Source organism: Erigeron canadensis, chromosome 1, assembly GCF_010389155.1.
Source record: "Erigeron canadensis isolate Cc75 chromosome 1, C_canadensis_v1, whole genome shotgun sequence".
Classification (NCBI taxonomy): Eukaryota; Viridiplantae; Streptophyta; class Magnoliopsida; order Asterales; family Asteraceae; genus Erigeron; species Erigeron canadensis.
The window spans coordinates 11,084,557-11,099,772 of record NC_057761.1 but is presented as its reverse complement, the minus strand read 5'-3'; the positions used below and the strand labels follow the sequence as shown (position 1 = coordinate 11,099,772).

At 32.2% G+C, this 15,216-nt stretch overlaps 2 protein-coding genes across 3 annotated transcripts; one reads left to right on the top strand and one right to left on the bottom strand.

Annotated features, from left to right (window-relative positions):
- Positions 1-565: 565 nt before the first annotated feature.
- Positions 566-1,126, top strand: LOC122611019 (putative F-box protein At3g16210). The gene has a single exon (XM_043783994.1). The coding sequence runs from the start codon at positions 566-568 to the stop codon at positions 1,124-1,126; it is 561 nt and encodes a 186-aa protein (XP_043639929.1).
- A 3,015-nt stretch (positions 1,127-4,141) lies between these two features.
- On the bottom strand, positions 4,142-6,347 carry LOC122611332. Of its 2 annotated transcripts, none has more exons than XM_043784351.1 (3): positions 6,090-6,347; positions 5,185-5,247; positions 4,142-4,515 (listed from the first exon to the last, which is right to left on the bottom strand). In XM_043784351.1, exons 1-3 carry the CDS (start codon positions 6,247-6,249, stop codon positions 4,226-4,228), a joined length of 513 nt encoding a protein of 170 aa, XP_043640286.1. In that variant the 5' UTR covers positions 6,250-6,347; the 3' UTR covers positions 4,142-4,225. The 2 variants fall into 2 exon arrangements, with proteins under 2 accessions (XP_043640286.1, XP_043640294.1); XM_043784359.1 differs by having other exon boundaries at positions 5,185-5,244; positions 6,090-6,345.
- Positions 6,348-15,216: the final 8,869 nt, after the last annotated feature.

The window sequence follows — 15,216 nt, the reverse complement described above, 5'->3', positions numbered from 1 at the left end:
GAGAAGGTGAGATTAGAAAAGTGAATTTGTAGATAACCATTCTCATGTTTTAAAGTTTTTATAAGGATTAATCATTTTCAATATAAAAATTTATATCCCACGTATCAGCCCATCACAACCCAATTATCAGCCAATAAACTACGAGAATAGCCTAACCGACATAAAAACCCAAGCAATTTATGTTCAATTCGTATATATAGCGATGGATGGTGTGTAAACGCCTGCATGTACCCGGCTCATGGAGATTCCATCATATATCATTACTCAAATTCTATATCGTCTTCCGTCCAAATCTGTGGTGCGTTTCAAAGGAATGGCTATCTTTACTTACACACCCCAAATTCATCAAAAACCCATTCTAAAACCCATAACCGTACTCACCTCATCTTCTCCGACTCAGATGTCGAGAGTTACTATTATTATGAGTCAGATACCTATAGTTTCGACGGAGATTGTCACAGTTATTTGTATTCGTACCCACTGTCTCATGATCATTATGATGACCCTTTTATTACGTCAAAAGAAAATAGAATACCCATTGAATTGGATGCGTCTATGACTTTCAATGGTTCTTGTGACGGTCTTGTTTTGGTGTCTGCCGGTAACGGGTGTGGTTTCCACACACGTACTCGTGCTTTTAAACCCGACTACTAGGGAATTTGTGCAATTGCCGGAACCTAATTATTATCCAGAAACGAGTAATGAGGAGTCTTTCGAGAGTACTTGCAGCAGGAATGGAGTTGGTTATGATTCAGTTACGGATGATTATAAGGTTATCAGCCTTACTTACTTTCATCATGATTTTCATTATCATCATGATATTGATCATGAAAATAGTCGGACAACCACTTGTTATGTTTATAGCCTTAGAAGTAATACTTGGGGGCAGCTCAACATTGATAGTCCTTATTACTTTAATAATTCGCCTGCTGTTTATGTTAATGGGTTTCTTTATTGGGTTGCTGAGAAGTCTGATCATGATTCGTGGGCAATTGTTGCTTTTAGTTTAGCAGACGAGTGTTTTAGTGAAGTCCCATCACCTGGTTCATGTAATGATAGAGAGATCATGCCTAATCGGAAATCCAAACTTTTTGTCCTTGATGGAATGCTTGCCATAATGATGTAAAATTTACGGTTTGGTTGATGAATAAGTACGGCGTTAAAAAATCTTGGTCTAAGATTCCACTTGGTATATTTGGTGATAAATTCTTGGACATTGAGAGACCGGTGATTTTTTATGACAACGGCAAAATTCGGGTGGCCAGCCTAGGTCAAATGTTGATACATGATTTTGAGAAAACAAATTTAAGTGAAAATGCTTATGTTTGGTGTTGCAAGTTTCGGGTTTTTGGTAGTTATGTTGAAAGTAGTCTTGTTCCAACACCAAAAAGAAAGGATACAACAGATAGTTCAATGGATACAACGAATACTTCAAAAGCTGGTGAAGTTGATTTACCAAAAAATGGAAAGCTTAAGAAAGAAAGAACGCGGCACGAAACGACAGGTCAAAGTGAAAAATAAGAGGAAAAAGTTCAAACATCGACGATGATGTTTCTCCTGAAGATTCTTCGAGAAATGAAGAAGATGGCAAAGATTTTGAGAATCTAAAAATGTTAGGTATTGTCACGTTTCAAGACTTCTTGGAAGATATATACCAATATATGTGCACTATAACCATGTAATGAAATCACATCAGTTTATATGAGAAACAAATATTCTTTGAGAAACCATATTTAATTAGAATTCATGGTGAAATCTTTCATTCAAGACTTACCATCCAACTTTCAAGAATTCAAATTGGTTGTAGTTTATTTAACTCAACTAAGTTGCCTCATGTTTGAATCTTGAATATGCACTTTGAATTATTCAGATTTTCTTCAACTTTGTTATCAATAGTGTGAGTGTTTTATTTTTAATTTATATATCGAATACTCAAGTTCCTTGGGCCAAAATCAATCAACAGTGTTTTTTATATACTGTAGCTTATTTCGATTGCCATTGACATCTTTATCTTCTTTCTTTTGCTTTATGTATTGTATCCTATTGTATATATCTATCTATACCTGTATCTATATGTATGTATGTATTTTGTCTGATGTTATTGCATTCAGACCCCGAAAACAATTGGATCACCTTTATATATGTTTCGAGATGGCCGCCCGATTGATTTAGGGCTTAGATTTTCCTGTTTCACTTGAGATTTTTGGTTGCCATATGCTGATTCTTGGGTTGCCATGGATTCAGGATGGGGTTAGGAAATCTGTTGGTTATTTGGGCTTAAGATTGTGCAAAAGGACTCGCAGGTCTTTTGCAAAATGAATATTGATGGTGTTAACTCTTTGGTACGTTACTGTCATTGTTAGCTCTTTGAAGAGCAGGAATCAGTTTGATAACGCAACTAATCATTAGTCTCGGTTTTATTTAGTATGGCATTGAACACAGCATGAAGATTCTCAATGAAGAACACACATCTGTTATCAAGGGAATTGGAAAGGAAATTTAAGTGAATGATGTTTTTAAGCGACTCGGAAGTGCTAGTCATCAATAAAATAATGCAAGAATTGATACACTTAAAACTGTGGTTTGCAAGTATTGGTTGTAAGGAAGATACAGCTGATATCCTTGCAAGTTTTTTGCATCCAGACAGAAATCTGACAATTTGAACGCAAAAGTATGCTTGGAGGAATCCCATTACTACTCAAAGTGTCAAAGAACAAAGAAAAATGTGATTATAATTATACTGTCGCGAAGAAGCAACAAAAGGTGTTGACTAGAAAACATAATGTTAGTTCTGTTTACTGCGCAATGTGTGGCTGTTATTAACTTCAACGACAAGTGTGGGACATTGGTAAAGAATGTCCATGGATTTTTGATGGTCTGTGAGATGTGATTAAGGTAAATTCATTCATATATAAACCTCTAGCAGTTTCACTAAATGATGTGTGTACCGAGTCATGTCGTTACTTGCTACTAATGGGCATGGAATTTCGTTCTTTTGTAGGCTTGGAAGTTGGAAACTCAAAGGGAAGTAGTTATTAGTAAATGCGGTTACTATGTCGGAAGACGTTCTGTTTGCGGGGATGGAAACAGAACATTTAATCTTGGTGCTATTATTGTAAGTGTTTTTAGTGTTCGTAATTAAGGTGGCTGCTTCAACCCATTTACTTATGAACGGCCCTGATTCTACTTGTATCTTATCTCAAACAAGGCAAAACAAATAATGGACGGGTCAGATTGGCCAAACCAAGTTAAGTTCAACCAAACTCATAGCATCTAAATTTAATGATGGAGTATAAAAGGTGTGAGCCGTGGTTCCATGGTCCCACTTCGTGAAACTTGAGTAATCTTTTATTTGGAATTTAATTAGAGGTGCATGGCAAGATGGGTGGGTTGGGTAACTGGTCAAAGCAAAGCAGGTAATCTTTTGGTACAGGCATAATAATTCGGGTAGGGTTGAACCAAAACATATTATGTACATTCTTCTGAAATTTCTCTAATAATTCATGTGTAGCATCTAGATTTCTATAATGGGTGAAAATTACAACCTAAATTCTTCATGTATCCCCTGGGCCCTGTCTCTAAAAATCTCATATTTCCTTGTGTAACAAAAAGCTGTTTTAAAAGATAAACCCCGAATAAATTTTAGTCCCAGAGCAAAGTTGGTTGCGTTCGTCATCTGCAGCACCAGGAAGTTTTTGGGAGCTATTCCAGTGGATGACAGGCAAATAATCTCCTCGAGTCTAGTAACAGTTATGTGTGTAAGTTTTATATGCTGATCTCCTTTGGTCCAGAAATATCTCTTTTATAAGTATTGAAGATGTTCCAGCTTTAATATACTACAATCTAGAGTAAACTACACTTTTTGTCTATGGCTTATGTCTTAGTTACCGTTTATGATGTTTATAAGTTTCATTTAACTTTTTTATAATAAGCATATTATAGAAAAGCAGTTCTGTTGCTTATAATCAAGCAGTCCTTTCTTGTGTATCTCAATGGACCTGTATCTCAACGGAGCTGGAGTTATTAGTCAAAAAAGGAACTCCTCCAACCAAACAAACATACCACTTGTTCTTTTTAAATGGCTGAGTTCAATGGCAAATTCAAATTTTGACGTATAAGATACAATTTAGTAAACACAATATTGCTTAAAGTTCTGCCAAACTACTTTATATAAACATGTGTAACAACTATGACTCAAACACCCTATACACAATCAAACTATGTATTAAGGAAAAAGTTGTACATAACCGGTTGCTATCGCAACCACTAGTATGAATATAGGAGGTAAAAGCACAAATGCTCCAATAGTGGCAAAGAAGGTTGAATCATTTCGTCGTGATACTTCATTTAGGTAAGCTTGCCTTTTTATATTTCTCTTTTGTGACACCGTTAAAAGCTTTGGTACCTTCAACTTTTTGCCCAAACGGAGGGTAAAATCATCATCACGATCACCAACCAACAGAGCTAGCTTCTCGCGGATTGTGAGTTCCTCATTGTTTCCATCGCTTGCGTAACCTGATGGTCATAGGAATTGATCATTGCTCTACACATACATATGGAGATCACATATAGGAAAATCGAGAATGTAAGTGGCAGTATAGTTCAATTCATGTCGTGAACTATATTAAAATAAATTAGGGATTTTAACGATGTGAAAATACTTCAGCATACTATCCACATGTTTGACCCGTTTGAACATTATTTTTTTTAGCTATATTATAAAAGTTACCTGTTGGATCTAAACACAACTTAAATCAGTCTATTCTTAAGTAGGTATTGACCGAAAGTAGTTTAATCTCATCTGAGACTCGATTACGAACTGGTGAATCGATGAGGTCTTACAAATTTTCGGAACATCCCTAAGATGTTTACCTAGAAAGGTTGAGAGTTGGACCTCTTGTGAATACATCAAGGACCCCTAATAAAAATGAGACCTGATTACAGTTTAACTAAAGACCAATTTTGAATTACTTTCTAGTATAAATAATGTAATAAATGTATAAATAAACTCAAAGTTGATATAAGATTTAATTGAGAGGCAAATATTCACACGCCATATCACTATTCTTACATTTGTCCCCAACGGGGCTTGAGCCTATATTTTGAAGGTAGTATTCAGTTATTCATAAAATAAACCATGAACAAAGCCTTTATAACTTGGTACAAGATATAGAGTTTACGTACCACTAGAAGATGTGGTGAGTTGTTCCAGGAAATCCAGCTGTGTACGAGCAGAAGGAGTAGCTGCTGATACATGACAACCCAGGTTAAAAGAATAAATATATGAGCCATGACATATAAATTTCAGATATATGAAATTGTTTAATTGCTTCATGACCTTGTGTCTTGTGATAATGCATTTGTGATTCTAAAAGACAACAGTTTACTACTTTGGCAAAACGGTAAGGAACCCCTAAATCTCTAGTGAGGGGATTCCCTCAGGTTCTCTAACATACTAGAGAAATTTTGACTCTTGGATTAAAATTAATAGTCGAGATTCAAATATCATCGACTTTTGACCTTTGATTACAATCTAAAGATCAAGAATTCTTTAACTTGACCCCTCAAAACTTGAGGGGATCTCCTCCCATTTCCAGTACCCATTGGTACCCACGTATCCCACTCACAAGGGACCTTAGTGCGGGCAAATCACTTTCCGCCCCTATCCCCACATGCTAGAACCCTGTTTCAAACCACGGACTCAAGAGATATCTGCGCAACCAATTCTCATGGGGGGCAGGGGTATTGCAAGTGGCGCTAGCCGCTTGATCTATGACCAAGTGGTTAACAGTCTACTACTTGCCATCAATATTGATACAAAAAAGGCCTGTTTCTAAAGCCAACAACAGTGTTACTATAGATCATATATGGATGAAGTAATCATAAATAGTACAGTTTGAATCCCATAAATTGGTTCATATCATAGTAGTAGAGTAATAGGCCCCTCAAATTTATGATTCTTATTTTAGTTATTTGGATCAATTTATACTTCATATAGGATAGGATATATATAACTGTAAAACAATACATACAACAAATAGATAAATAATGAAATTGTATACATCTTGGAACACAGAAAATCTACATACCTGGACTGTCATCCACCTCGCCCTCTGTACGTCTTTCAGACAGAGAAGCAGTGAATATTTGTTTTATTTTACCTTTACGAGTAGGAACCAAATAATACTTTGGGTTAATATAAAGGCTCCTAGAACAAAAATAATGGTTACTGGTCGTCAATGCATTCATTGTTTGTTGTAACTACTTTGTTTCCTTTTCTTTCATGGAATGGAATTTTTTATTTTAATTTTGCTAGTTTGTTATTAGTGTGTGTGTGGTTGAGCTCTCAACTTGCTGCACCACACAATCTATATGGGCCACAAGTACCGTGATTCTTAGGCATTATGTATTTGTTCTCCATGGTTATTTTTATTTTTAACAACAATGGTTTTAACTTTTAACTAGGAGGATTGCACCGTCGATTTGTACGTGTTGTCTACACCACAATATACCATAATCTTCTTCAAAGTACGTTTTATTATTGTTCTTGTGTTGATATATATATATGGGAAAGATAATTTGAGACCAACTAAAAAATGTTTAAGAAAGGACCATTGATTTTCGTAACTTACACACCACCATCATCATCTACTACGATATACAAGACTTTTTTGTAAAAACACTAAGACTTTCTAGCGACGGGCCCACAGAAAAATCATGTGTAAGTTAACTTACACATGACATGTGTAAGTTAACTTACACATGATTTTTCTGTGGGCCCGTCGCCGGAAAGTCTTAGTGTTTTTACAAAAAAGTCTTGTATATCGTAGTACATGATGATAGTGTACAAAAATCAATGGTCCTAATTAGTCCTAAAATAAGAGGTGGTCTCAAAATATCTCACCCCCATATATATATATATATTGTTTGGTAAGACGGAATTTGACAAAGAAAAGGAGGTGTTCGCCCCGGTCAACAAAGACCGTATGTGGGAAGTAAATATGGGGTGTGGTGTCTCGAATGCTAACCGCTAATTACTAACTAATAACTCGCTGTTAAAAAAAAAAATTTAATTAGATTAGATAATGAAAATAAATAAATGTATTACACACGTCAAATGTTAAATGAATGGTGAGAATTATTGGGCTAAATTGTAAAAGGATATAACAAGTGTTGTTTGTCGAATCGAGATCCAATTTCATCATTTCAGTCCTTGTTCCTGTCCCAAGAAAGAAATATTGCAGCCCAAACAAAATATTCATGGGCTATCAGATTCGCTTTTAGAATATTAATTTAATTTTGAACCAACGAGGCCACTATTCTAAAAAAGATTTGAATAAGTTTTTACAATATAAAATCAGTCGAACTATCATATAATTTTATAGGACATTTAAAACTTCATCTTTCAAACTAAATTAAAAATATCGTTAAAACAAACGAAAAGTACCACGTTGATTTTCTAGACCATGTAATGAAAGTTGTAAAACACACGCATGTTAGTTTTGAATTGGACAAAACTATCTTAACGTACAAAGGATTGAAATTGTTTTTAACTTTTCATTAATCATGGTTTTTCTTTTTCGCTGAGTTATAAATCTTAAAAGCTTTTACTTCTTAGAAAATATCTCTATATTTATTTAATTTTTTATCATTGCTCGAATCGCGATAAAAAGTTAGTAAACGTCTGTTTAAACTTCGTTTCAAGACTATCTATTTCTGGATACGTACAACAAGAAATCCGTAGAATAAGGATCATGAATGAATCGACATTTAATTTCTATTTATATTAAAATAATATGGTATTGGCCGAAAAAAAATAATTGCGACCGAAAAAGATAGGGAAGTTGCTGCCTCGAAGTACTAAATACGATTATAGAACCCCCATACTCTCGAATTACTCATTCTATGACCATTTCTTTCCTTTCTCAGTATAGTTTCTCGTATTTATAATTTGGCATTTCGTAACCTGAAGCCATAACTTGTGGTGTTTTATAGACTAAACTAGATTTTAGACTCGTGTTTAACACTGAACACGTAACTTATAATATTGTTAATATTAGATATTTATACATAAAAGTAATAAAAATTTATAATTTCAAAGTTAAAAATATACATAAAAACTAACTATTTAGTTCAAATGTAAAAGATGTTATAAAATAAAAAACAAAATAATATTCTCTTTATGTAACTTCTTGTAAAAAATATCTTTCGGCTGCACCATAGAAGGTTGATCAAGCAATAGTTGGTACTATAAATTACACAGATATTTCAAATAAATGAACAGTTGTATAAAGCAGTGGCGGATCTTGAAAGTTTTAGCGGTGGGGGCCAATTTTATTTACTTTTGTCATCGTTATGTTCCGGGTATTATATTATGGTCATGCAGTAAACTAAATCGGGTCGGGTCAAACAAAAATAACACTAATAATCTAAGTTTTCTATTCAAATTACCAATACATAGATCCTAACCAACAAAAAACTACAAAGACTTATGAAAATATCAAGAGAAAAGGAGTGAATTGTGGATTGTGGGAGGAAGACCTTTTTACATGGATTGTGGGCTAAAACATAAAATTATGAATGAACTAAGTGAATTGTGGGTTATAAAAACTATAAAGGTAATTTGTTTTTTGCTGGAGCCTAAAACTCAAAAAATGGAGGAAAACCTTGTTACGTGAATTGTGAATTGTGGGCTAAAACAAAAAATTATGAGTGGATTAAGTGAATTGTGGGTTACAAAAACTAAAAAGGTAGATTTTATTAGACTATTAAATTTATTAAACATATCAAAAGTTTTTTGAAAAATAATTCTTGGGGGCTGACTTAATAGATATAATAAAATTTGGACGAAATATGGATATATTAATACTGCTAAGCGAAAAAGCGGTGGTGGCCTAGGCCCCCACGGACCCCAAAAGAGATCCGCCCCTGGTATAAAGGTGGTTGTTTCAGTTTTGGTAGATGAACTTTTCCCCTTGAACAACATAATGAATATGATAAAAATTTTAAGTTAAAGAATACTCTGTTTTTATCTAATAATTATATTTACAACTTGTACTTTTTGATATACGAATTTTGCTGTCATATAAAGACTTTTTTATTTTGTACTCTGGAGACGTCGGTAAAGTTACATCATGTAGATTTGAGTAATGGTACATGGTTTTGAAAATTTCAAATTATGTATTCATTGTATTTTTTTAAAAAGGTTGTATAGAGTTAAGTAGAATTTGAAATTTTATTTTATAGGCTAAATAATATTCTAATCAGCCGATTTTAAATCATCATAAACTAGATTAAACAAATGATGATAAATAATTGTTGCTGTAAAAATTATTAAAAATAATGTACTTTTTAAATTATAAAATTATAAGACTGCAATATTGTAGCAATGATAATTTCAAATATAAACTTATTTATTAAATATAGTTATATCATAAATAAATATATTTTAATAATAATAATTAATGAGTTTGTTTTTCTAAATAATGTCTTAATCATACAATCATGTAACAACAAATGAAATCAATGATATTTCATATAAAATATATTTCTTAAATAAATCATCAACATAAGTTAAATTAAAATGCATAAAGCAAAAATTGAAAAGAATAATCTTAAAAAATAATAATTTATTGAATTTGAGTAAAAATTTGAATTTTATTTAACTATTAAAAAGTAAAATAAGATCTTCTAAAATTCAAAAGATAAAAAAATAACTATATCATAATTAATTCAATGTTAAAATAATTCAATTTATTTAATATGTAATTATTACTCTAATTATAATTTAAATAAATACGCAACTAAGCTTAAAATTTGAAAGTTCTTATTCATCAAATAAACCTTAAATAATGGATTTCACTAATGTAATTCGTTATAAATAGTATCACAAAATAGTAAAAAATAACAAATAATTGAAAAACTTAGTTGACACTTAAAGACTTAAGCCACATTGTATATAAATTGTTCATATCAGATATAAAGAGATTAATAGATTCATATTAAATATACAGAAAATACATAAATTTAAAGATTAGAAAGAAATAAATATAAAGTTTTCTTTAATAATTAATCAACATGTCATCAAAAAATTATTATTGTAAGTATCTATAAAAAAAAACTAAGTAGAAATTTTATTTGTCATCTAAATAGAAATACCACATTAGATTTTTCGTATCAAAAATATGTATACAAACAACACATAAGTTGTATAAGTTTGTACTTATTCCTTCGTTAAGATTAAAATCACTAACCAGCTAACATATTGTTATAAAAAAAAAGTAGTTTATTAATTTTTATATTTTTAATTATTATTTCTAAGTCATTAATTATGAAAACTAACTCTTACCTTTTATAATCAGAGAGAGTAATGACTTTTATATATTTATATAAAATTAATTCTTAAATTTTATATTATTATTTTTAAATAACCTTTTTGACTTTTATTTGTTTATGATATTTCCTTTTAATCTATGTAGTACGTTGTTATAATATTATGATTTTATAAAAGACTTTTATCATCTAACGTAATAAATATATAAAGGGTAAATGAATAGAAATTAGTCATAAGTATTTACTTATATATCGTTAGTATGTTATGATATGTAAATAGAAGATATTTATATGTATACGGTGCTTAAAATAACACAAAAATAAATAATTTTATAAATGACAACATCACTTTTTTTTCAACATCTTTTATTTATTTTTGTTACATTACAATAATAAATTTAACATGTAATTAATTATTTTTATTATATAAATATAAATATTTTCGGCAGCTTAGATCCATATTCTTTATATTATTTTTTTATATTATTTTATAAAGATATAATCGCGTAATTATTAATTTCTAATACAATAAATAATAGTATTATAAAATATCAACGTGTCTTATTTATAATTGTTAACTTATTGTAAGTTATAACGAAAATTTAATATGTTTAATTCGTGTATTACCCAAAGTAATTTTTTTTTTTTTTTTTTTATCTTATGGAAAATGCTTTTTCTTACGCCAATGTCTGCAAAAACCCGCAACAAACACACGAGGTCTTCCTCCTCGTTGATTTAATAATTGGCAACAAGTCCAATAGGACCAAAAAAGAAAAACAAGAGACAGTGGTGACGTAAATATTAACTATTTTTAGGAGATAAAGTGAATTATTTTGGCATGGTGTTGCTCTTGATTGTTATCATCATCCACATCTATTATCATCAATCATCATCCAAATTTTATACACACTTTCCAAGATATAAAAAAGTATACATAGTTTCTTATTTTAGTCTTATCTTACATCGCCTGTTTACTTTTTCGTTCCTAGCCACAAAATGGAAATAGGATTGTCACCGTCGCGTTTGACATTGCTAGTACAGAAGTATTATAGTACCTTTTTTTTTTGCTTTCTTTTCAATAATTTTTCGGTACCGATCCTGACCAAAACGAACACCATTTCTAGTCCTATTTGAAATACCATTTTCCAATACGAGATTATGTTTCGAGAAAAATTAGTCATCCATGTACTTAGATCGATACTACACTCTTTGATATCGATGAAACTACAACATGCATGCATTTAGTACAACATTTCCTACCCATAATGGACAAAATTACAATGAACGTTCTTATCATTTTTAAGATAACTTATATTAATGACAAGACAAATATATCCTCATCCTTAAATGGATGAATATGATCGATGGTTCTCTTTGTACATGTCTTTACGACTCATCCAACTTCGATATTGCAAATACCATCCGAATGACCGGTCAAATAGTAAAGGTAACCTGATGCCACGTGGCAATCTGGAACATTTTTTTGAAGGCTATTTTGGTATTATTATTAACATTGTTATTGCATTGATTTTCTCTCATATAGCTAGAAGTTCACATTATAGGAGGGAAAAGATTTTTCCTTTAAGGTTTATAACAATGGTACACTTGCCAATTTCAATGAATCACCAGTGGAATTGTAACAAACTAAACAGCAAATTAACTGTAGCAGACTAACAGGAATGAAACTACAAATAGTCAAATACATATAGCACCTAAAAACAAAACAAGCAGCGAAAAAAGAGAATTTCGACATTAGGAATCCACATTTTTCTTGTAACATTTTCCTATTACATTATCACCTAATAAGACATGACCTATTAAACGTAAAGTAATTAGTAGGATTCATATTTGAAGCGTCCTATTATATCATACAATAATAGAACCCTAAATATTTATCCGTTTTATTACATAGTGTTTTAGTGCTAAAAATTGGCAATTTGGCAAATTTTTGACCAATGAAATTACGATACGTGTCATTACAAAAAACTAGTCAAAACTTGTCAAATTACATGGTGTAATGTACAAAACTAGCCAAAACTTGCAAATTTACCAATGCTGGAAAACATATAAAAGGTAACCGGAATTAAAAAAAAGTTGCCAGAAAACATAAAAATGATCGTTTTTCTTTTTTATAAAACTGGGCTCAGAATTTGGGGGTCGAAAATTTCGGAAGTCGGAGACGCCATGGCTACTAACCCGAAGGGATTACCCCGCCAAGATACGCCATGGATCATCCTAGTCCCATTTTTACGAACATTATGTATCATCATCTCTCATTTAACGTAACACTGGCAACCTACCTGTTCAACGATACCATCATCGGCTAAAACTACTTTTTCCGGCTACCTGTTGCTTTAATTGAACAAAATACGACAACACTACCAAGAAAAAATCCGGCAACGTTACCGCTAAGTTAACACTACCAAGCTAATCACAAACATGCAATTAACGGCAATGTAAATATATATATATATATATATATATGTAAGCAGCAGCAGCAGTTCACCGTAAAAACCTAAGAAAGAGCTCCCTGGAAAACCACAGCCACCGTAAGCAGACGCAACAGCAGCAGTTAACCGTTAAACCCAAAAAAGGGCTCGCCAGAAAACCGAAGCAACAGGAAACCCTAAATCGATTAAACCAGAAACCCTAAAAAAGGGGTCGCCGAAAAACCGATTAAAGTAGCCAAATAGCCAACTACACCCTCGCCAAAGCCAAACAAAGATTTGGCCAAAAAAAAAGTGAACGTTTCTAGCCAGCAACCATCGGAAACCCCAAAAAGAGGTTTCCGATCTCACCGGAAAGGGTGCTATATAACGTTAACGAGAATCGACAAGTTTTAGCGGTATGTATTCCAGCAATAGAAGCTACGAAAAACATAGATCTAGCCTCAAATCGAAAAACCTCCAAATTTTCCGGTGATGTCGAAAGATTTGGCACAAGAACAAAAAAAAACAGTCACAAGGCACGCTCTCAACGTTCACAAGGATCGACCAAAACTAGCCGATGTATATATAGCCAAAACTAACTGATGCATGTGCTATAGGGTTGCCAAAAAGCCGATGCTAGCCAATGCCTTTTGTCGATAGAATAAGCCGATTACACCTTTGCCCCTTAGGACCCCATACACTCATTCGTTTTATTATATAGTTTTTTAGGACACTATTATAAATGTGCCCTTCTCAAAGGGTCCTAAAATCCCCTTTTTGTTGTAGTGTTCATTGAATAATGAAAATCGATATCCTATTATTGCTATATAAGGTTTCTTTACTTTTACATTAATTATATCGTTTAATTCTATTATTCCTCGTAGAAACAATCATTTCTTTTTGTTGAAATCGAATTATATTTTTTTCTTAAAAACGAATTGTATGTCTAGAGTAGGCCCTTATCTTTAATTTAAGCTCTGAATTCGATCGAGTTTAATTGAGAGCGAAAGGATCGCATGAAAAATAAGTATCCCCAATTGTATGAGGGTTTGCTTGTAGATTGAATTTCGTATCGAAATTCTTATAATGGAGAATAATGTAACACCTGTGATTTATACCCCGTTGACTTTTTCTTAATTAATTGTAATTTTAACACTTAGTGATTATTACTCGTATTTGTTGATAATAATGTCGAGTTTTTGTTATATATGCCTTTGCCTAAAGTGTTTGGTCGGACATCTACGCCTTAGTAAGGTATCCATAAGGTGGTAACTAACTAGTAGTTATCATAGGGTAAGAGTATATGTGTGTGAGTGTGTATGAGATTGAGATCCTCTAAAGTTATATCAACTTTACAACTTTACATCAAAAGTTGGTATAACTTTAGAGGATCCCTATATGTGTGTGCCCCTTCCCATTCATTTCCTTGTCTTTTTCTTTCAAACACACTTACACTATTTCTCTTTAATACATCAATAAACATAATGAATTTCTTCTTATTTCTACGTACTCATTAATTGGTAAGCAAATTTATTGGTAACTTGTATAATCTTATATCTTCGAATGTTCAAGATTTCCTTTGATTGCTAGTTTTCTCCACCTCTATGGGTTCAAATTCGATTTTGGGTGTTAACCACAGTTAGTGTTTTTTATCTTTAAATTACTTGTTTGTATTGTTGAAAGTCTTGGATTACTAGTTGGTAGCAAAGTTTTATCAAAATGTGTGTTCTTGAGCTTTGTCGTCAAAGTTAGGTTTTTCAATAGAGGGCTTTGATCCCGGGAATGGTTTTGTGAAATTGAGAGGTTACTTACTTTTAAATACACATATTTTGAGTTGTGGTAAAGTGTGCAGTGTCGTTCTTAAGCTCAAAAGGTCGGAATCAAAAACAGCAATTTTGTGTCAAACAGGTGCTCGACCATCTATGTTGGCATCATCGACCATGGATGACGATTGTTCAAGGTCAAAACGACCGCGACCTTCTGTCTAATTTTGGTACGTTTTTCGTTCGGTCTTCAATCGACTTTTTATGATCCAAAACTTGCTAATGGTCTAATATAATCATCCCAAGATCAACAAAACTTATTAAATTCATTTCTAAACACTTTGATTTTTATGTCAAATTTTGGTGCTTAGTCATAAACAGTATTTAACCAAAACTCTTCCTTTGTCGTTCAAACGTTCTGAAATCACTTCTAAAGTATTTTTTGGAGATTGTGGCATGATATAATTAGATAGACCTTATCGTTTGGGATACCTTGTGACATGTTGATGTTGGAAAGTAGGTTTGATCGTTGTTGACGTTTGGTTGTGCTCACCTATCTTTCAAGGTTTATCGCTAGTCTTAAATGAGTTTTGTAGCCCCTACATGTATAGACTTTGGGATAGAAAGTGTACTGTTTCTTCCTAAAACTAGTGTCAATAGTTTTTCATGGAACAATATGGATTGAACTAATT